The following is a 21,904-nucleotide window of genomic DNA, read 5'->3' on the forward strand; positions in this document are numbered from 1 at the left end:
TTCCAGAGCTCCTGTTCTAATTCTGGGTTCTTAGGCTCTGAGAAGGTAGTTCGAAAGCTTTGGGGTCATAGGTTTTTCCCTCCCCGAGAATGCACAAATATTTCTGATTCTACTAGCCACTTAGGTCCCTGGAGGGTAGATGGCCACCGCATTCAGGACTCCAGGCCCTGCCCTCCGTCCTGGATGCTGCAGTTCAGCCAGAATTGGAGACTGCGCGTCAGCTTTGGCGGGGGCGTGCACGGGGGCGTGTCGGAGGCGTGTCCGGGGCGGGGCCAAGGCGGCGCACGCCGCGCCCTCAGCGGAGCGAGAGGCCGAGCTTGCTGCATTGCAGCCGCCGCGGCGCCGCTCGGCTCCTCACTTCCAACAATGGCGGCTCCGACCCCGAGCGGCGGCGGCGGCGGCGGCTCCGGGGGCGGTGGCGGCACCCCGGGCCCCATCGGGCCTCCCGCCCCCGGCCACCCGGCGGTCAGCAGCATGCAGGGTAAGGACGGCGGGCGCGCCGAGACTACGGGGCCCCTGGCGAGGCGCTCGGCTGAGCCGCGGCCTGTGAGCCGCCGCGTCCCCGGGGCTGTCTGAGGAAGCCGCCCGAGCTCCGTGTCCCGGGCTCGGCCTCACCTCGTCTCCCCGCCCCGGGCCCAGCTTGGCTGCCCGCTGCGGCGGCTCTGGTTCCGCCGGGCTCGGGCCCACCTGGCTGCCCCCGCCCGCCGCTCACCTGGCGACCGCGGGCTGCGGGAAGGCGCGCGGCCGGGCGTCTAGCTCGCAGGTCGGCCGCGTCCCGGCCCTCGGCCCCGCCGCCCCCGCGCGCCGCAGTGGGGCCGGCTCAGGGCCATCTTGCGCCTTGCCGGGCGTCGCTGGAGCCGGGCCTCTGCGTGGTCTCCCGGCCCCCCAAACTTTGCAGGGTGTCTGCGTGGGCGGGGCGGGGGGTTCGCCAGGCCCTGTGCCACCTGTAAGGTGGGGAGACGGCCATTGGCCCGGGAGAGGCGTTTCGACCCAGGCTGGAGATGTGTGTTCTCCTCGCCTTCAGAAAAGAAAATCAGATAAAAATAGAAGACCGAGTTCGGCTGAAAGGGAGAGAGATTCAGGAAACTGAGTGGCAGAGGTCAAAGTGATCGTGTCTGGGCATCTGAGACAGCTCTCCTGTGATGGCCTTTCCCCACTGGGAGGCCTTAGGAGCTCTGTGTGGGTTTTGACAGGGGATGTTGTGAAAATAACAGGCCCGAGTCCATTATGGACCATTTCTTAAGTTTCCTGGAGGGATTTAGGGTAATAGCACTATTTTTTGAAATAGACAAGCCAAAAAATCTCTTGATAACTTTAGCAAACGACTCACGTTGAATTATTAGAGTCACTTGGATAGCCTTGGTATCCGTATGACTATAGTTTCTAGTTTTTCTTTTGATTAAAGTCTCCATAAAGAGCTTCTTGTGTCTAGTTAACACGTTATATGTTGACTGTTTCGTGTTTATGATAGCATAGCATGATTCGGGCAGCAGAAATACGATCTGCATTTGCATCCCTCTGGTAAGAACAATTTAGGCTGTATATTAAACTGTCATAGATAAATCAACAGGACGAGCTGAGCATTCAGAAGATAGAGTCTGTGCAGTCCCCAAGTTAATGAATTTAGATTGAGTTAGCTATTGGATGCCTGCTGTCCTGCATATTACATTATATAGAACACAGGATTGATTTCTTCATGTCACTCTTTTGCTGTCGGCTAAGATAATTTAGGATTATCTTGTCTTGTGTCCTGTCCACAATGGGTGACTTACAGTTTTTTTGTTTTTTTTTTTTTTTAATTGTTTCAAGGGTAGAAACAGCCTGATCTGAGTTCAATCCCTGGGACCTACATGGCAAGGAGAGGACTGATTTCCCTCAAATTGTCCTCTGACCTCTGCTTGAATACACAATAAATAACTCAGTAAAGCAATGTATATATTTCAAGGTCCCCCCTGTTTTTTTCTTTGAGGGAAGAGGCTGATAGTTTGAAAACCTGCATAAATTTTTTTTCTTTTTGTTGTTCAGAAAATAGTGAGCAACTGCTTAGAGCCAGCACAGTGCTGTTGTGAGTGGATAGAGACCAGTGAACACGGCACGTCCCCTCTGATGGAGCAAGTGCCTCTGAGAATGGAGAAGGGAAGACATGAAGATAAACAGTAGAGGTGGCTTAAGAAAAATGAAGGCAACAGGCTGGGTTTTGTGTTAGAAGATACCAGGGCAGTCTCCTTGATAAGATGGACAGAGAAAGCCTGTCTGGAAAGAACAGAGATAGGGCCAAGGCTGAGAGAAGAGCAAACGTGAGAGGGTTCTGCAGGAGAGAAGAGCTCCTAGAAACTCAAGGTCACATGGTCAGGAATTAGTCTGGTGTTCTCTGTTCTCTATCTCTGCGTTTTTGATTTCTAGAATCCTTTCTAAAAGGGAGAAGGGCGATAAACTGCCTTTGAATTATTGCTGAATTTTTAAAAAGACCTGTGTGTGTGTGTATGTGTGTGTGTATGTTTTGTATGCACATTTGTATGAGCACCACATGCAAGCCTGGTGTTGGAAAGGTCAGAAGAGGTCATTAGATTCCCTAGGACTGACTTTACAGATGGCTGTGAGCTGCCATGTGGGTGCTGGGAAGCAAAGCACAAGCACAAGCAACAAGTGTTCTTAACCCCTGAACCAGTTCTCCAGCCCCTGAGTTGTTGTTACTTTTTTTTGAATCTTTATTGATACATCTTTGATTGATAGAAGAACATGCTAAGTTATATTTTGTGTTTTGAATCTGATTTGATTTCTTAGAATAAAGAGAAGTGCTTGGAATGTTCAAGGTGTTGTGTAGCATAATCTGAATTAGAAAGCTTGAGCTTAGGAAGCAAATTAGTAATTTTTTTTCTGGTTGTGAGTCTAACTTCTATTCTTTAGACTCTTTGGGTTTATTCTTTTTGAGATGAGGTCTTGCTGTGTTTCCTGGGCTTTCCGTCCCCTCCCCACCCCCATTTCATATGCTTGCTACTCAAAAGACTTCCTTGGAGCTGTTTGTGATCAGGTCCTACCTACTGGCCAGCAGATTCAGTAGGACATATGGATTACACTTTGGCAGGTGTTGAACAGTCTCCTGTAGGATAGGCGCCAACCATGCTTGACAAAGGATTTTGTACTGTTTCATGGTTTGACATTTGTGATCAACTGTGGTCCAAAGTTGAATACAATATTTCCTTTATATTGTAATGCTTAATGGCCAGAGCTCTGGAGTCTTGGGTTCGAATCCTTCCTGTCCTCACTCCACCCTACCAGGACTTAAGCTTTCTGTGAGTATATTACTTAGCCTCTCTAAGCCTCTGTTTGTTAGTCGGAAAGTAAGAATAATGCTTGTCTTGTAGGCAAAAGGAGAATGCACACAAAGCATGGGATCTGGCATTCAGTAAGGATGCCATGCATGTTGGCCATCAGCATTCTCTGTGTTCATCCTGTTACCTGCGATGATTTCTGTTTCTTTATGCCATGAGTCCATAGTCCCTTATGACCCAACTTGCAAATTTCTTTTTCTAAACTTTATTATCTGTGTGTTGGACAATTCTTCTAACCTGTTGATCACTGTTTTTCACTATTAAGGGCTCCCATTTTTAGAATTCCAGAGAAGATATTGTTCTACTTCAAACTCTAAATCTTGTTGTTTTCTGGACCTGAGAGTCTCAAATGGTGATAATGTTGCTTTTATGAGGTATTGTTGTAGCTGTAAATGGGCTGTGGGTTGTGGGTAGCTGGAATGGGAATTGTAGTGACTCTGGCTTCTTAACAGTCATCACTTGTTCATTTAGTACATTGTCACAGAGAAGTTGTACTCTTCATCTGGCCATTTTTAAAACATTCTTCCCACAATCTCAACTAATAGAGAATAGTAGCTGATTTTGTTATTAGTCAGACGTTTGTGTTCTCATTCATTCTGACTCATTCTTTTTTCTTTTGAATTTCCTCATGCCCATATACAGAAGTATAAACATTTACAAACTGAGCATGCCTCCCCCCACCTTCCATCCCTTGATTATTTGGTGACTAAAGCTATCAAAATGTAGATCTGCTTGCCAAGTTGGGTAAATAGTATTATAAAAATGTATTAGACTTTAGGATAAGCTTTCTTTTGAGAAAGAAAAATATTCAAATGAGCTACTATCAAATGGGCTTTTATTCTCAATAATTAGTTGGGAATTAGAAAAATTATTTCCTCAGTAATTTGAGAACTTGAAAAATCATTTCCTTGATAATTTGTCATCATAGACGGATTTAACCAAAAGATTTCTTGAATGGTACAGTACTATGTAATAGTGTAATTCTTTAGCTCAAGAAATTTTAGTGAACTTACAAATGGACATTTGCCATCTTAAAATGCAAGAGCCCTTCTAGTGGTGGCTTGTAAAAGCCTAGCTGTGTAGCCAAGCTAGTGAAAGCATATCAAAGTGATAAATCTCAAGTGAGTTGGGCATAAAGTCTAGGACCTAATGTTCCGTAAAGTCACCATGGGCATGCTGGAGAATAACATATTCTGGTGAATAAAGCTTGCCAGCTGAGGGTTGAGCAACTTCAACAATGAAAACACAGCAGGATGATTTCTTCTGTGCTGGTGGCTTTACCTTTGCAAGGAACAGTGCCTTAGAAACAGGACATCAAAGTTGGGTGAACGCTGGATTTGAACTAGGAAAAACCAAGCCTGCCATATGTTGGCTCTGTACCTTTGGGAAATTACCAGATTTTTTTATAATTTCCCACAATTTCTTATCAAATAAAACAGAGGATACACAGCTTATAGGCTGTTTTAAGAATCACATTAGGTTATTGCATGTGAAATGCCTTAAATCAAAATATTATAAATGTGTAAATTATTAGAAATGATATTTTTCTGCTTTAGCTGCTAGTCACTTAATATGTAATGAATTTTAAAGATCTCTTAAAAATGTGGGAACGTAAATTTGTTATAAAGACGTAAGGACATTGGGAAAATGGCTCAGTCTGTAAAGTGCTTATTGCATAAGAATGAGGCCCTGAGTTTGGATCACCAGCACCCTTGTGAAAAGCTGGGCATGGCAGTATGCATCTACAATTCTAGACCTGGAGAATCAAATACAGAAGGAATTCTGGAGCTTGCTGGCCAGCAGACTCAGTGAGAGATGCTGTCTTAAAAATGAGTTGGAGAGCAATTGAGGAAGATCGTGTATGTTGAACTCTGGCTTCTACATGCACACACACCTGAATGCACAGATGCACATACACAATAAATTAAAGAAGGTTGTTAAAAAAAATAGAGCCTTAAATTTGAGTAGTTAGGAAACATCATTTTAAAAATGCTTTTTCAAAGTAGTTAGCATAGTTATAATTTATTACGTTTTTATTTATTTATCTAGATTGGGTCTTGCCCTCTATGCTGAACTTAAACTTGTAATCTTTCTAAGGGTTGAGACTACAGGTGTGTACCAGCATGTCCAGTTTAGATTCCCATTCAATTCTGAAAAACACTGAGCCATTTGTAAAGCACTTGCTGTACAAGTAACTATAGCATAAATGTACCTCTGATTCTTTTTGTGTGTTGATCTAGGCAGTTTTCTTTATTTTCTCCTTAGGTCTTAAGTGTAGGTGTATTGTATGTGATTAATTCCCACATATTTAACTCTTCGAGTGAGCAATTTATATGTGCCAATTGAAGTAAAGGTATGATAACTTTATTAAGGAACATAAATTTTAAAATGTCACGAATTGTGTCTACTAAAAGTGGAGATTTAAGATCATTGTGCTGTCTCTTCCCAGCAATATTTAAATGTATAGAACATGAAAATCCTGCCTTTGATTTAGTTTGTGATTTAAAGAACTAACTTCGGGATTGGGAATGTAACTGAGTTGGTAGAGTGTTGTCTGACCTGCAGGAAACCCTGATTTCTAGCCTAAGCACCATATAAACTGGGTGTAGTGAATGTTGTGACCCAGCCCTGGGAGGCGGAGGCAGAAGGAACAGAACCTCAGCATCATCCTCCATACATAGTGGGTTCAAGGCCAGCCTGGGATATATAAGACTATTTCACACACACACACCACCACCACCACCACCACCACCAACAACAACAACAACAACAACAACAAACAAACCAACTATAGATTCTAACTGCAGACAGTGAAGAGTGTCAAATTCTATTGCTGCTTGTTTATGCCTGGATAGTGTTTCTTAGTATGTACAAGTGGTGTGCACAGGTTGTGAGTACATATGTGTGTGTAAGGATGCATGCAAGTAGAGGTCAGAAATCAACCTTGAGATAGCCACTGTTTGTTTTTTAAAAAAAAAAGTGGGTCTCCCTGGGACTTGAGGACTTTCAGTTCATCTTGATTGGCTAGCTAGTGAGCTCCTTTGTCACCTTCTGGGGTTATAGACATATGCCACTTATACCTGGCCTTTTATATAGATATTAAATATTAAACTTGAGACCTTGTGCTTGCAGTGTGTGTTAGTTACTTTTTGTGGTGCTATGATAAAATGCCTTGTCAAAAGCAACTCAAGGAAGGAAGGTTTATTTTGGCCCATAGTTCCAGGGTTCAGTCTGCTGTGGCAGGGAAGTCACAGTGGCAGGAATTTGAAATTGATGGCTACGTTTGTGTCTATAGTCATGAAGAAGAGAGCAGTGAGTGCTTATATTCAGTTCATGTTCTCCTTTTTATATATATACTGTCCAGATTTCTAATGTAGGAATGGTGCCCCCTCCCCAAAGATGGGCTTCTAACCTCTTTTAACCTAATCAAGATACTCTTCTACCCAGGTAGTTTTAAATCTCATCAAGCTGATAACTGAGGTTAACCATCATACATGGCAACACTTTACTATGTATGCACTTCACTTCTAGCCCCAAACAGCAGTTTTTTTTTTTTTTTTGTTTTGTTTTGTTTTGNAACATTTTCTATGGAAACCCTGAACCCACCATCTGCAATGTTGTATGTCTTGTTTGTGATTGTCATGGTAGAGAATATACATGTAGGTTTTCCAGTTGATTTTCCCAGCTGAGTATCAATACCTACCAAGGAGTCCATTGTAAACATGAAATTATTTTTGCTTATTGAAAGCATTCTGTCAATCTGATGAATCCCATTGGTGACCTTGTTTGGCACCATGTATAGCCAAGAAATCACACAGTCTAGCCTTGCCTAATTTCTTCACCCACAAAATGATGCATCACAATATACAATAATTGCAATTCTTTTTTGGTTTTTCGAGTCAGGGTTTCTCCGTGGTTTTGGAGCCTGTCCTGGAACTAGCTCTTGTAGACTAGGCTGGTCTCGAACTCACAGAGATCCGCCTGCCTCTGCCTCCCGAGTGCTGGGATTAAAGGCGTGTGCCACCACTGCCCGCTCAAACAGCATTTCTTTTACTATTTATTTAATATAACTTGGTACAGATACAGTGTAGTAAATTGGTTCTCCCCTAAAGCACATGTTATGTGCCTTTAAAAATGAGAGCATATTTAATGAGATTAAGTAAGAAATAATGTTTTAGAATACATACTTTGTCACATTTTGTCTAATGTACCTTAGAATGATGACATGGTGAAAGAAATTCTAAGATCAGCTAAACTGGTGGCACAGTAAAAGGAGCATCAGCCAAAGGCCCAAGATGGGCCTTTCAAAGGAGAAAACAGACAATGTGCAGCTTGATTCTTTGAGAACAGCACATTGCACCCACCACTAGGGAAGAGTGAGCACAGAAGTGAATATTACATGAACCTTTTACATCTCTACTGCATTTCATCCTACTCAAAACTGCTGGAAAAATTTTTCTAAAAAGATAAGAAAAGTGCTACAATAGGTATTTGTGTGTGTGTGTGTGTGTGTGTGTGTGTGTGTGTGTGTGGGCACAGGGGTGTGTGTGGGGGCAGGAACATACATAAATGACATGCTCATAGGTATTGAGTATGTGGCTTTGCCAAGAAGTTACATTATTAAGTGTCTCCTGATTCTATTTTATGTGTATGGGTATTTTGTCTGCATGTATGTATGTGTTCCATGAGCATGCCTGGTGCCTGAAAGGCCAGAAGAAGACATTGATTCATTGATTGCATTTCCTGGGACCGGAGTTACAGATGGTTGTTGGTGCTGGGTATTGAACTCAGGGCCTCTGGAAGAGCAACCAGTGCTGGTAACCGTGGAGCCATCTCTCCAGCCTCTCTTTGGATTCTTTTGGCAGTGTCTCTGGGGCCTGGGTTAGGTGTTTAATAGGAAGTAGTAGTTATATTAGGGGACATCAGAGGCTTCAGGACACCACACTGTGCCCAGCAAGAACTGCAGGTGAGACATTTTATTTGAAAAATGGTGTCTGTTTTTGTTTCCGTTGACACAGAAGACTACTGTGACCTCAAAGTTGTGCAGATTTTTCCTCCCCAGCAAGCCAGTGATCAGTTTTGCTGGGTGACTTCTACTTCAGTTCACATATTGTTTGTTAGGAGATCAGAACTCATTGCACAGCTTGATCACCTTCCCCATCTTTACATGCCAGTTGAAAGCCCAGAAATTGTAGAGTTCCTGATCCAGGAAAGAAGCTGACTGGTTCATTATTGGTTTATTATAAAAATATTGCAGAGGAGTAGATGCCTAGGACAAGGTAAGAAGAGGGATCTTGGAGCTTCAGATCATTCCCCAGGTAAGAGAAAGAGACAGACAGACAACATACAGAATGAATGAATGAATGAGTGTGTGTGTGTGTTTATGTTAACTGCCCAAAAGCTCACTGGATCTTATCTTTTGGAACCTTTATGGAGACTTCTTGCATATCCTGTGCTCATAGACTAGATGGGGAAACCGAACAAGGCTGGTCTGCTTTACAGTCATGGCCTCTCTGAGCAGCATTCCTCCCTGGTTATGGGCCAGAACTCCTCTGGAATAAGGAAGATCCTACAGCCTCTACTGTAGGAGGGGTAGATTGGGAAATATCTCTTTGGGTGCTAGGGATTGAACTCAGGATTGCTGAGCAGATAATATTTCACTTGGAGGCATCCCCAGCAGCAAGAGAAATTCAGTGCCAAGGCTGAGAAGTCAGGGAAGATTAGAGTTGTTAGGACTCTGTTGGGGAAGAAAAACTCTTGTTTCCATGGCCTGCCTCAGGGAGGGAGTTACCAGCCAAAAATTGTAGGTGGAAACCAAAACATACGTATCTTAATACCAATGTTGGGTGTGGGATTGGCCGAGAGTTCTTCCTTGTTGCCCTGCTAAGTGTCTGGGAATAAAAAGAGGAGGGACTTTAAATAGGGTAAGTGGCTCTGATGAACACCTGGAAAGGCTGGAAGGTGCTGTTGGTGTTGCTCATCCAAGGGAGGGAACAGAATAACTGCTTCTGCAGTAATGAAAACCTGCTCTATTTTGGATTATTACTGAACATTTTGATCATTCCAAAACATTCAGGGTCTTACTGAGTCTGATAGAAGATAGGTTGTTACTTAATGTCATATAATTCTAAGTTGTTCACCCTGGGAACCATGCTACGTTGAAACAATGTAGTATTCAGTTATACACCCAGGAAGTAGAGAGGGTGGCTATTGGCCACAAAAAAAAAAAAAAGCAGTCATATATGGATTACAAAATTGAGAGTTTTAAAAACATGGGATGAATTTGATGACTGATGTCTGAGTGATATAGAAAACCTGGAATTACTAAACTAGGAAAGCTCCCTTTTGGTAATGATGAGAAATAAAACAGAAACAACCCATCAGAAAAGAAGTCTTGTAGAAATTCCTCCTAAGTACAATGAAAATACAGAGTTAGGACAAGTTTAGATAACTCTATTTTAGAGCTGTAGTGATGTGCTGTGTGGCTGTGCTGTCAGGCATGCCAGGATCTTGAGGTGGAAGTTGGAAGGTTGCCAACAATAATAATCTTCATGCTTATGCTAGAAGGAAGGATTTGTACCTGGGCTATGGCATGAACCAGTAAGGAATCTCTGATTTCTTTTATGATAATATGGCTTTGTGGTATATTTCAGCAGCTCAACGCCCCTAAATGCTCAGATGAGGAGGCTTTGTACTATGTTATACTGCCAGCTCAAAGGAAGGGAACTGAGATAATTGTATAACTCTGCAGGGGCCAACACACAGTCAGAGCTAAGTTTCACCATACCTTTCAACCCCCTGGGCTCCTGACATTATTTTAACTTTTTTTTTTGTTGTTGTTAGTTAAATTTTTTTTTAACTTCTATTAATTCTTTGTGAGTTTCACATCATACTTTTCAATCCTACTTAAATCCTGTACCCTTACATCTGCCTCTGCCCTCCCCTACCAAAGCAAGACCAAATTTAAAAGGAAACCAAAAACCAAACAAAACAAAGAACCAAGACAAAAACAAAAACAAAAACAAAGAAGAATCTTGTTGTGGAAGCTGTAGTGTAGCCGGTGAGTCACACAGTTTACCCTTTAGTTCATACAGCTTTACTTGTGTTCCTTGCTATGAGTCATTGATCTGGTTCTAGGCCTCTGGTTTCTGCTACACTTACAGTAATGGGCTCCCACTCGGGCTCCTCTTAGGTGTCCTGTGTCATGGGGATTCTGTTGTTTTGGATTTTAACTTTATGTATAAACAAGAAAACTAGAGCTGTTTCATGGAGGGTCTACAATGCTGGTGTGATACCCTTCTTTTTATTTACCACTTGTCAAATGCTGCTTGGGTTCTGCTTTTATTTTATAGTATAATCAGCCTTTAAAACTATTATGGATCATCTCCCAACAGTAAATTATAGATTTCTAGTAATGGCCAGTTAAGAGATCTCAGAATCAAGAGGAGAAGTTGAGAATTAGGGGAAAGCCTGGGATGAGCCAGAGCAAGAGGGAGGGGAAATCTTCATAAAGCTTTATTTCCTTTGTAGCCTTATTAGCATTTGGTGCTGTAGGGTCTGGATGGTGCTTCTTTGGAGGAAGCAGAGGTTTACTTGTCTGGGACCAGGAAAATAGAAGGATTTTCCTGCATGCAGTAGGGAGATTGAATGGAGGGTCATAAACTTGAGTCCTAAAGAGTAGATAAGGGTGAAAAGAAACAAGACTTGCAGTGACCAGTTGTTATCAAGATTCACCTGACAGCTAGCACTGCTGAAATGGAAGACTTAGTGTAAATGAATGGCAGGATGGAGTTTAGGAAATAGTAGAAGCCTCCTACTGAACAAATGTGTGTATTAGTGGGAACGTACACATTGTAAAAGAGAAGGTATTGGGCTTCCTTATTGTTTTACTCCAACCATCTGCACAAGCTCTTTGAGTATGAGCCCATTGATGCACTGGGGACTAACTTGCTGACTTGCCCAAGTCTTTCACACAGACACACATGGGGCATGAAATGATTTAGCTAGAATATTTTTTAAAAAGCATATTTGATTGATATTTTTGAAAAGTGATAGAATCACCAAGGAAATGGTGAAATACCTTGTTGAGTTAATTATCCTTTGCTTGTCAGTGGTTGCAAGTCTACAGAGAATGAGAAGCAGTTCTAAGAAGTGAACAGTTGAGGGCTCAGTAATCAGACACTTAGTTATCTCATCCAAAATTAGGTAAAATGAGCAAGTTTATAGTTAGGCATCAAGCCCTTCAAAACCTTCAATTGAAAAATTCTGGATTGGTGGCAGAACTTAAAGCTTTAGAAATTTTGTTTAGCACCCAAAACTAGGTTAGTTTTAATGTGGTCCAGTAAAATTGGTGATAGTTCACCATTCTCAGCCCCAGCTTCTTTACATGCTAGGTAAATGTTTTTCCACTGAATCACTCCTGAGCCCCTTCTCCCCTTTTAATTTATCAGACTTTATTGTGTATTTCTGCATGTGAAACCTTGTACTCAGTTTTGACTCCTGCTTTTACATACACCTTTCAAGCTTATTTATGTTTTATTTTTTTGAAACAGGGTCTTACTGTGTAGTTGTGACTGGCCTGGAACTTGCTATGTAGATCATGCTGGCCTCTAACTCACTTCTCCCTGATTTTGTCTCTGAAGTTAACTGTTACCATAAATAAGTATGATTGTTACTTTGTTTCCCAGTCTCTCCCTGTTGTGATGATACCCGACCAAACTTGCTTCTGAACTCTCAGGGTTCTTTTCCAATGCCGTTTCCAGGAGCCCTTTTCTTTTTATTTGTACTCTGCTCATTTTGCCTGCTAGGAAGCTGGCTGGCTTTTGTATGCTCCAGTCTGAAGACCATGGATTTCTAGTTTTCTTCCTGTATTTTCTTCTGCTGCATTTACCCTTCATGTTGAGTTTGAGTACATTGTTGTCCAGGCTTCCCAGGAGTTTGTTCCCTTGAAGTTTCCATCTCTGTCTCCTTTTTTGATGACTATTTGGGAAATTAAATGGTCATCAATGGGTTACTTAGTTGTGTGAAAGTAAGCGCTTCTCTAGCTTTTATTCATTGTAAATGTTAATTGTATCTTCTTAGAGTTTAAGGATTTTGGCAACTGGATATGAAGGACTAGTTAAGCATCTTTTAGATTGAGCTCTTATATTTAAAAAAAATCCCTGTTTTGATTAAATTTGTATAACTAATTTGCCTCTCCGATTTTGTTCCCCAAAGCAGTAATATATACAAGTATTGGGAGGTTTCTAAGAAAACCACATGACTTACTTAGTAAAACATGGGTTAAAAAGAATGTTTGCAAAGGCATTGGGCTTCATTTTGATTTTTGAGACAGGGTCCTGCTGTCTGACTTTAGCTGGCTTCAAACTTGTAAGCCCTACCTTGTCCTGAGTACTGAGACTGTTGTGGGGTGGTGGTAGGGGAATAATGTCTCATTTGCTATATAGGCCAGGTTGCCATCAACTAGAGTGCTGAAATTACAAAGCATACCATTATATCCAGCAAGCACTCCCCCACACCTATTATGGAAGATTTTTACCCTTTCTTTAGTGATTTTATTCTTGTACTTGAAGTTAGTGAATTGTTTAGAAAATTTTGTTTTATTTGTTTAAATTTTATAGCTTATGAATTACTAAAGTTTCTTAAGTCATGGGTAATAATTAGCTTGGGTACTTATAAATCAATAATTTAGACTAGTAAAATAAAGTGTTATATATTCTGATTTTGTGGGTTGAAAACATTAAAAAAATTGATGAAATGGCCTTAATTTTTTATTGAATATTTTGGAATTATAAAGACTAGCACTGTAAGGTGATTTAAAGTTAGAGTGTATTGTAGTGCTTCCCAAAGAGCTGAGTTTTTATAGCAAGTGCTCTGTTGTTTTTGTCTCTATGGTGGGTAAAGTGGTTTGAACTGTTCTTGCATTAGTTTTGTTCACAATGTAATAGAAAGATGTAATGTCATGTTCTGATTGGTTTGCTTGATTTACAGCAAATGAACTGCAACTTATCTCTTTTACTTTAGGCTTTCAGATAAACTTCTGTGAAAAGGCACAAAGTAAGCTAAAATTTTGATATTCTGTTACTTTTTTTTTTCATATCCATCTTGGTATTGGGAATGTGTCCACTGTTGTTTCAACTAACAGACCGTGGTGATTTTACACTGAGAGAGCTTCCATTTTTCATTCTGTTCTTTCCCATTCTTGGTTATATTCTTGACTATAAATTGTTTTTGTTTTTATTTGAAATTAAAATAGGGAAAAGGTGTGTATAGAGATTCAGATGCATGTGGGCATTGAAAAACTTAACTGTAATTTAGTTCACAAGTTGCAAGTTCACCTTTAAGATTGTGGTGCAGAAAGCCCATAACTGCATGCAAAGACTATGCTTTTATTTAAAGGATTTAAAGCTCTTATTTCGTTATTTTTTTTTTAAACAAGTCTTGTTGCAGTCATGTCCATCTATCTGCACCCCTCTCCCCATTAGGACATTCATCTTCTTAGACTCATGGGCTGGACTTAGTTTAGAATCCCAGCACCAGTATCAGGTATAAAACCAAATAAAATGTTTGGGTTCATAGAAAATAGACTAGATTTTTAAAAAAAAAAAATAAAAAGACATTATTTACAAAACTAAAATAAAATACATTTTGAACTTGAAACAGATTATAAAATGCAGTTTTTTTTAAAAAGAAGACTTATCTCAAGGATACTACTCTAGTTAACATGAAAACATTCCAAAATGAAATGGTTTTATCTTCTGCTTCTTCTTGTCTGGGTAAGAATAATGATCAGTTGATGTATATCATTCTTAATAAGTTAGCTTGTAGGGAGAGTTTATACTGGAGAAAAAGCATTTCTGTTATATTAAAGTTTCTTGGTCCTTTTTTTCCCCTTGATGGATCAGAAAGCTTAATTTTTATTGGCTGGACCAATATTGTGGTTTTCTTTGTAATGTATTGAACAAAAATTTATTTCTTGAATGGGGTTACCCATGATACCAGTATGTGGTATATGATAGAGTCGAGGCAATATACTAGGTTAAAAGTTTTTTTTAGTAGGCACACTGATATCTTCCTCCTAGCTTAAATACTAAACCAAAAGTGTATATCAATTTCTATTTATAGTGAACCTACAATTAATTCTATTCTAATTTTTAATACACTCATGGTACATTTTAGCTTTCATTTACATTTTAACATAATTGCTTAATATTTAACAATTAAAAATTATATACTCTAAGGCTGATCTATTTTGAATTTATTATTGTGTTCAATGTATTCTCTTTGCCTTTAGTTCTGCTGTCTGAATAAAACAAGAGGCCCTTAGACGTGTTAACTCTAAAATGTGCAGTGCTTCAAAGACCTCTGTTAAGATAAGTTAACAGTACTGTAGGGCTCTGAGTGGCTCTGTCCTCTCCTGTTGCTGCAGCTCTGCCTACTGTGCTGTTCATGGCTGACTAACAAATTAGAGAGGTTGAGCCCCAGAACCTATGGGAGATTAATTGTGTGGGAGGGGCATATGCAGGAACACTTTTGCACACTTTTTCATGCTGCTTCTCACTGTTCTGCTTTCTCCTGACTTTCCCCAGCTCTCCCTTTCTCTTTCCCATTTCTCCTTATTTTCTGCCTTTTGAGATTCAGTATCACCCTATTCACTTTATGAGGTACACATTGACATTAAGAACTGTACAGTGAGTGAGGTTCCTGTACAGAAATGAATACAAAGAGGTCCTGCCCACAGAAGGCTCACAGTGGAGTGGACAGAGTTGACTCCCCACTGATATCAGTATCTCACTACCGATGCTTCGAGCTGCTGAGCAACCAAAGCCAGGGTGTGAGTAGTTGCAGGAGCTGATGTGCCCAGGACCAAGCTCAAGAACATGTGTGTCTCATGTTCACTCCTTCCATCCTCCCTTCCTCCCTTTATTCTTTTCTTCTTGAGATGGAGTCTGACTTTGTTTCTGAGATTGGCCTTGAGCTTGGTGCTCAAGTGGTCTTCCTGCTTCATTCAGCCTTCTGAGCAGTTGGAACTGTAGGTACATTCCACTACCCCAGTTGTAGTTGCTGCTTTCTTAATGAGAGCTGGAGGCTTGGGGATCCTGCTATGGGTCTAACCTACTTCAGAGTTAAGCGGAGCTGACTGTGTTATCTGACTCTAGATAATTCAGGACAATTAGTGCACATATCAGGGAGAGAACAGAGTGTTGGAAAGTTAGTAGGGTTGGCCAGCCTTTAGCTAACAGCAATTGTTTTTGTACAAATCATTGCTTATGTTTTAGGATAAGGATAAGCTTATATGTTAGCACTTTTCCTATGATTTTATAAATTAAAAAATGTAACAGTTTTCTAGTTTGCTTTAAATGCAAATGTTAGTCACCATTTCGTTAAAAATTAAAAATTTGAAATCATCGTTTGAACAGTTGTTTTCCTATTGGCTTATACTTTGCTAGAAATGCCAAAGGATGTTTCAGAATTAGGGAAATATATTTAGTTCATTAGCACTAAGTATATATCATACAGAGTTGTAGGAGAGGATATAGCAAAAAACACAAAATTAGGCATTTTAAAGGTGCAATTGAAGCAGGAGTTTCCAGTTCTCCATCACAATCAAGTAAGATGATCATGACTAATGGAAGCTCTGAGAGATTAATGTTCCCATTGTTTGACACACATAGTTTTTGTTCTTTATGTTTCTACATCACTATTCCTATCAGTTATCAAGATTGCTTGTTTTAAGTTAGTGAAAGGTTTTGGAAATGTTTATATGTATATTTACACGCACAGATAGTATGAGATTCCAATTTTAATTTGGGGTCCAGATTTTTGTAGAAATTGAATATTCACTTTGTACCTCATGTTTTTTAAAAATAAGTTACACTCTGTACATGTCTGAATTTTGACCTTATAAATATTTAAGATAATATATTTTAAATAGTAAAATAAGTAATTTATTTGATAGCTATATTTCTTTTAATACTATTGGATTATTGGATTATTGGATTTTTCTGAATGTAAAATTACTTGAAGAAGAAATACTTTTTCATTTGTGAGAGTTCTAGATGTACAGTTTCTGCATTCTTAAGACTAAACTTCAGTTAGAGCCTATTGATTAACTGTGTTAAGAAATTACCTTTGTTCATGTAAATATGTTTATGTAACTTATGACCAAGTTTGAATGCATCTTCTGTCTTTAGTAGATGAACTTCACAGTGTGATTTGCTTGTTTTATAAAACCAGTCTCTAGGAGTGAACATAAAGGTTTACTTAGAAACATATTTTTGAGAATATTTTATTTTTTTACAAATACCAAATTTGCCTGAGGTCTGCCAACCACCTGCCTAATGTCTATTACAGATCCCTGGACATAGGGTTTTCCTCAGAAAATGTTTGAAATCCTGTGCTAATCCAGTCAGAGAGTTTTTTAGGAGGCTGTCCAGGAATTGAGGTTTTATTTCAGTGTATTTGTCGCCCATAGCCGAAGACTTCTTGGTCGCTAAAGAAAATTTGCTTTCTGTAGCTTTGCCTTTTACACTTTTGGTGGCTTAAAAAACTTTTTGTGTCTTTTAAGAGTGTTTTGCTTGAGAATGTTTGCATAGCAATAGAATATTACCCCCCCTCCCTTTCCACGTGTTTCCACCCATAACCTAGACTTAGAACTCACTTTGTAGCTCAGGCTGGTCTTGGGGTATTTCACTCCCACTTTCAGTCTCCTGATACTAGGATTACAGACCTGTTCTAGGACTCTTACTAATTTACAACCAGACTGTTATGTAGAAAGTGTATGCTCCAGAGGTGAACGTTGTTCTGTGGTATTACTACATTGTAGTCATTTTTAGTGATGTTGCACATTGATGTATTGGGGAAAGGTTTATGTGTGGAAGAGAGGTTTCTTGTGGTTGATTCAATATTTTTGAACCAGGAGGTAGCTCACAATGTAGCCTAGACTGGTTTGAACTCTGAAGTTATGGTCTTCTTGCCTCAGGTTCTGAGTGTGAAGATTACAAGCATGTACCTTCACACTCTTAATTGTGAAACCTTTCTTTTATAGTAATTATCTCTTATTGTTTTAAATTGGTGGTAATAAAATGGCAGTAGTAAAACTGGAAGAAAGATGTTTCTTGAATCTTTTCAGAAGTTTGTGTTGGTTATTCATAGTTTGCTGAGCTGATAAGAGTGTTTGTAAATGGTGGTACTTTGGCTTTATTAATGGAATGTAGAGAACCAAGAAAGAAGTGGTGGAGAAAGGGCTAATTTTTCATGTTTAAATAAAGGCTTAAAATTATTTCTTAAATATTTATTTATTTACGTTATGTCTCTATACCTACTTATCTGTCTGTGTGTATCATACACATACAGAATCCTCCAAGCCAGAAGAGGGCGTTGGAGCCCCTGGAACTGGAGTTAGAGGTGACTGTGAGCTGCCTGATGTGGGTAGGTGCTGGGAACTGAAGCTTAGTTCTGTGCAAGAGCAGTAAATCCTCTTTACTGCGCTGAGTCATCTCTCCAGCCTTGGCTGATTACATTTTTTTTTTTAAAGATTTATTTATTATGTATACAACATTCCTTGCATGTATGCTTGCTTGTCAGAGAAGGGCACCAGATCTCATTATAGATGGTTTTGAGCCACCATGTGGTTGCTGGGAATTGAACTCAGGACCTTTGGAAGAGCAGTCAGTGCTCTTAACCTCTGAGCCATCTCTCCAGCTCTACATTTTTAATTCTGTATTTTTTTGTAGTAAAAGTCCCGCAACTAACGACTAAAATTTTGTCATTTAGAAATTACTGACCTCAGCTGAGCTTTTCTTATGAAACAAAATGAACACATTTACTGCTTTTTGGTATTAGTATAGTTTACTTAAATGAACACATTTACTGCTTTTTGGTATTAGGATAGTTTATTTAGATTGATATAGATGAAGTGAGTTGACAGAAGACATTTTTGTAGAGCTGGCCCCTAAGCTCTAGAGACTGGTGCCTAGTATATTCATCACTTTCTCTGAGGTCCATGATAAAATGCCAGTATACAGTCCTCCTTGGAACAAAAACACTTCTGTGCTAAAGCTCCAGAAATGTATCTGTGGTCTATGGGCAGTCAGGTCCATTTGTTCTCTCTTTACATACTATCACAAGAGATATTGCTTACTTATCTTCACACTGGAAGTTGTTAGAACCCAGATTCTCCCTGAAAATTACTTTTGTTACTAGAAGGAAGATTCCTAATGGTTGCTACATTTAAGCCTATGCTATTTTTGAAGAAGGAAAGCATTTAAATGGGATTCTCTCACGTTACAGAGTTTTCCTTCATGTGCCAGTTGCTCTCACTGACAGTAAAGAGATGTTGGACAGAACTTTTGTGGCTGAGTGGAGGAGAGTAGAAGTGATGTGGAAGGGCTCCAGAGGCCAGTCTCAGTTGCGTTATTGTTCAAAGCTTTTCAGGTTTGCTTAGAAATTTAGGGTGGTGCTTTTCAAACACGGTGTGATATTCTCACTACTTGGTTTCCTGTGTTTCCCAAATCCAAAAAAAATGTCCAGATGGGTAGGCTATACCACCTGAAGCTTGTGGCTGTCATCTTGATATTGGTCTTATCAGGTGGGACTACCAAGCAAACATTAACCTGAAGTGAGGACTAAGTGTAGACAAGCATATCTCCCCTTCAGAGTGACCCTGATAACAATACTCTGCATGACTGAAACCCATCTGTACCAGTGTCTGACTGCTGGAGACTTTGAAGCGAAATTAATCTAGAGGTCCCTTTGAAGAACCATATACTCTGAGAGAGTAGACATATATACACAGGTTATGTGGTAGAAATAATAGGTGGTGATGATAATGATGATTTGAGACAGGGTCTCAACACCCTGGCCTAATCGTGAATCAAAGGTTCTATGCCCTAATTTTTTTTTATAAACACTTCACGAATTTGCTTGTCATCCTTGTGCAGGGGCCATGCTAATCTCTGTATCGTTCCAATTTTAGTATATGTGCTGCTGAAGAGAGCACCCTAATTTTTTAAAAAATTTTTTTATTTGCTAAATCCAACTAAAAGTCACATTAAGTGAAAAGACATTTTTTCATAGTCTAACCTTTTCAAAAAGAAATCCATTCATGGAATATACTTATGGGTAACAAGAAGTGCTTAATTGTGTCTACTAAGAAATAAAAGTCTTATTTACATCTTGATGTTTTAAACATGGAAGATGTGGTGATTTGAATATGAAGGCTCATATGTTTTAATGCTTAGTCATCATGGGGTAGCACTATTTGAGAACGATAAAGAGGTGTGGCCTTGCTGGGGTAGATGTGGCCTTGTTGGAGTAAGTGTATCAATGGTGGTGGGCTTTGAGGTTTCAAAAGCCCGTGGCAGGCCCCGTCTGTCTGTCTACCTCTACCACTCTCCTGTAATTTCAGATCAGGATGTAGCTTTCAACTCCTGCTGTAGCTTCATGAGTGCTGCCATGTTCCCTGCCACGATGGTAATAAACTAAACTCCTGAACAACTAGTAAATCTTTTTTTTTTTTTAAAGAGTTTGCTTGCTTTCATGTATAAGAGTTGCCTAGGCCATGGTCTCTTCACAGCAGTAGAACAGTCACTGAGACAGGAGGTATTTAATGGGTCAGAAGAAGCTATTTGTATTGTGGAAAGAAGTAGAACAGTGCTGTGTTAACTTTATCTGGACTAACACTAATTTTGCATGGACGAGCCAGCTTCTTTGCCACTTCCCTTGTTTGCTTTGATAATAACCCAGTGTTAGATGTAAATTAAAATTCAACTGTACTTTCTTTCCCTGAGCAAATGGGTGTGTTCACTGAATTCTCTGCATCTTAAAGCTTACTTTATCCTACTCTGTTTGCTAATGAAGTTCTTAAAAGAATTGGGAAGTCCAGAAGAGTTAATTACTTAATGACTGATGGGAATCACTATGGCAGTTGGACAGATAAGGAAAGATTGTATCACATTTGCTTTTTGACAAGAATCTGAACTCATATATGGTTACTAATACTATCTTGAGCAAACTTCTTAAGGAGGACAACTCAGATCTGGTAGTTTTAGTGGCTTCTCAGTTTATGTGACTATTTTACCTGCCTGCTACCTACAGGTCTCATTAGCCCCATTACCTAGACTCAGTGGAGCTGCAGGCCAGTCAGTGTGCTTCAGCCAGGAACCTTTTTGCTTTTCTTCATTGCATTGAACAGCTCTTTTTATTCCATCATGGCACACACAGTTTTATAATAATGACTGAAAAAATACTGATAGAATAGTAAGAAATATGGTTAAGATGCTAAGTGTTTTCTATGAAGCATTTTGTGGGGTAGAGCTAAGTGGGTAGTCCTGTCTTTCAATTATGCAAAGCCCTGTACTTGATCCCCAATGCCACAAAACATATGAAAGACAAAAATATGATTAAATTCTGAGCGGGAATAAATGAAGGATTCACAGCATTAACACCCTCTCTTTCCTCCCCTGGACTTGGACTGGAGATGTTTTAACTAACAGCTGCTACCTTTTTGGTAACATATAGGGTGGTGATATGGCTGTGGAATTCCAACTCTTAGATTCCTGTAGAGTCTGCAGAGCATTCATGCTTGGAGTTAGGGCTGGTAGTTAGTGTTGGGTAACATGTCTCCATTACATCAATGATTACAATGTCATTAGATCTAACTGAGACACACTCCTGAGACTTTATAGGGATCATCTGAGAAATATGAGAAATGATAGGAGCAAGAATGTTCAGGTTGTTCTAGCAGGTACATGAAAATGTATATATTTGTATCTTTAAGGACTTTAAATTAAAGCCCAACTTGTTCTTTAGGCTTTAGTATGACTAAATTTAGAGAACTGGCTGTTGAAAGATCTAGAATAAGTGACAAGGAAATTGTATTTAAAATAGAAACAATAAATTATGAAACAAATGTTTAGTGTGCATGTGTGGTTCATGTATTTCTGTGTGTGGAGGCTGGAAGTCAACTTCAGATGTTGTTCCTCAGGTCTCATAAGTGCTGAGACAGGTAAGAAAATTAAATTTTGCCCTTCTGGCGGATGACATAGTCATGGTGGGAGAGGTAGTCATTCCTCAGATAGTGGCACATTGGTTAAGTTTGAAGAGGATGCCTGCTGCTACATTATTTTTCTAATAGTTGACAATAGAATCTATATATTCACGGTGGGATTAAATTTTTTAACTTGTTTTTTTTTTTAATTGATTTTATTGAGCTATACATTTTTCTCTGCCCCCTCTTTCCTCTCCCCTCCCCTTCAACCCTCTCCCATGGTCCTCATGCTCCCAGTTTACTCAGGAGATCTGGTCTTCTTCTACTTCCCATGTAGATTAGATCCTTGTATGTCTCTCTTACGGTCCTCATTGTTATCTAGGTTTTCTGGGATTGTGATTTGTAGGCTAGTTTTCTTTGCTTTATGTTTACAAACCACTTATGAGTGAGTAATATGATAATTGTCTTTCTGAGTCTGGGATACCTCACTTAAAATGATGTTTTCTAGCTCCATCCATTTGCCTGCAAATTAAAGATGTCATTATTTTTTTCTGCTGTGTAGTACTCCATTGTGTAAATGTAC

The 21,904-nt window shown here is 39.7% G+C and overlaps 1 protein-coding gene and 1 non-coding gene across 3 annotated transcripts in view; one reads left to right on the forward strand and one right to left on the reverse strand.

Moving 5' to 3' along the window:
• The first annotated feature begins 292 nt into the window (after positions 1 to 292).
• Positions 293 to 21,904, forward strand: part of Map2k4 (mitogen-activated protein kinase kinase 4) — a 102,085-nt gene continuing 80,473 nt past the window's right edge. Inside the window, exons 1-2 of one of the 2 annotated variants that reach the window (XM_050162590.1) lie at positions 293 to 481; positions 13,356 to 13,388. In XM_050162590.1, coding sequence (XP_050018547.1) covers positions 367 to 481; positions 13,356 to 13,388 — 148 coding nt within the window. In that variant the 5' untranslated portion in view covers positions 293 to 366. The remainder of the gene's footprint in view (positions 482 to 13,355; positions 13,389 to 21,904) is intronic. The other variant, XM_050162591.1, reaches the window with a different exon arrangement.
• Positions 19,229 to 19,332, reverse strand: LOC126514152 (U6 spliceosomal RNA). The gene has a single exon (XR_007595513.1). It is a non-coding gene; the product is annotated as a U6 spliceosomal RNA (small nuclear RNA).

The sequence above is a fragment of the Alexandromys fortis genome, unplaced genomic scaffold, assembly GCF_014885135.2.
Source record: "Alexandromys fortis isolate MF-2015 unplaced genomic scaffold, M_Fortis_MF-2015_v1.1 scaffold_84, whole genome shotgun sequence".
Lineage (NCBI taxonomy): Eukaryota > Metazoa > Chordata > Mammalia > Rodentia > Cricetidae > Alexandromys > Alexandromys fortis.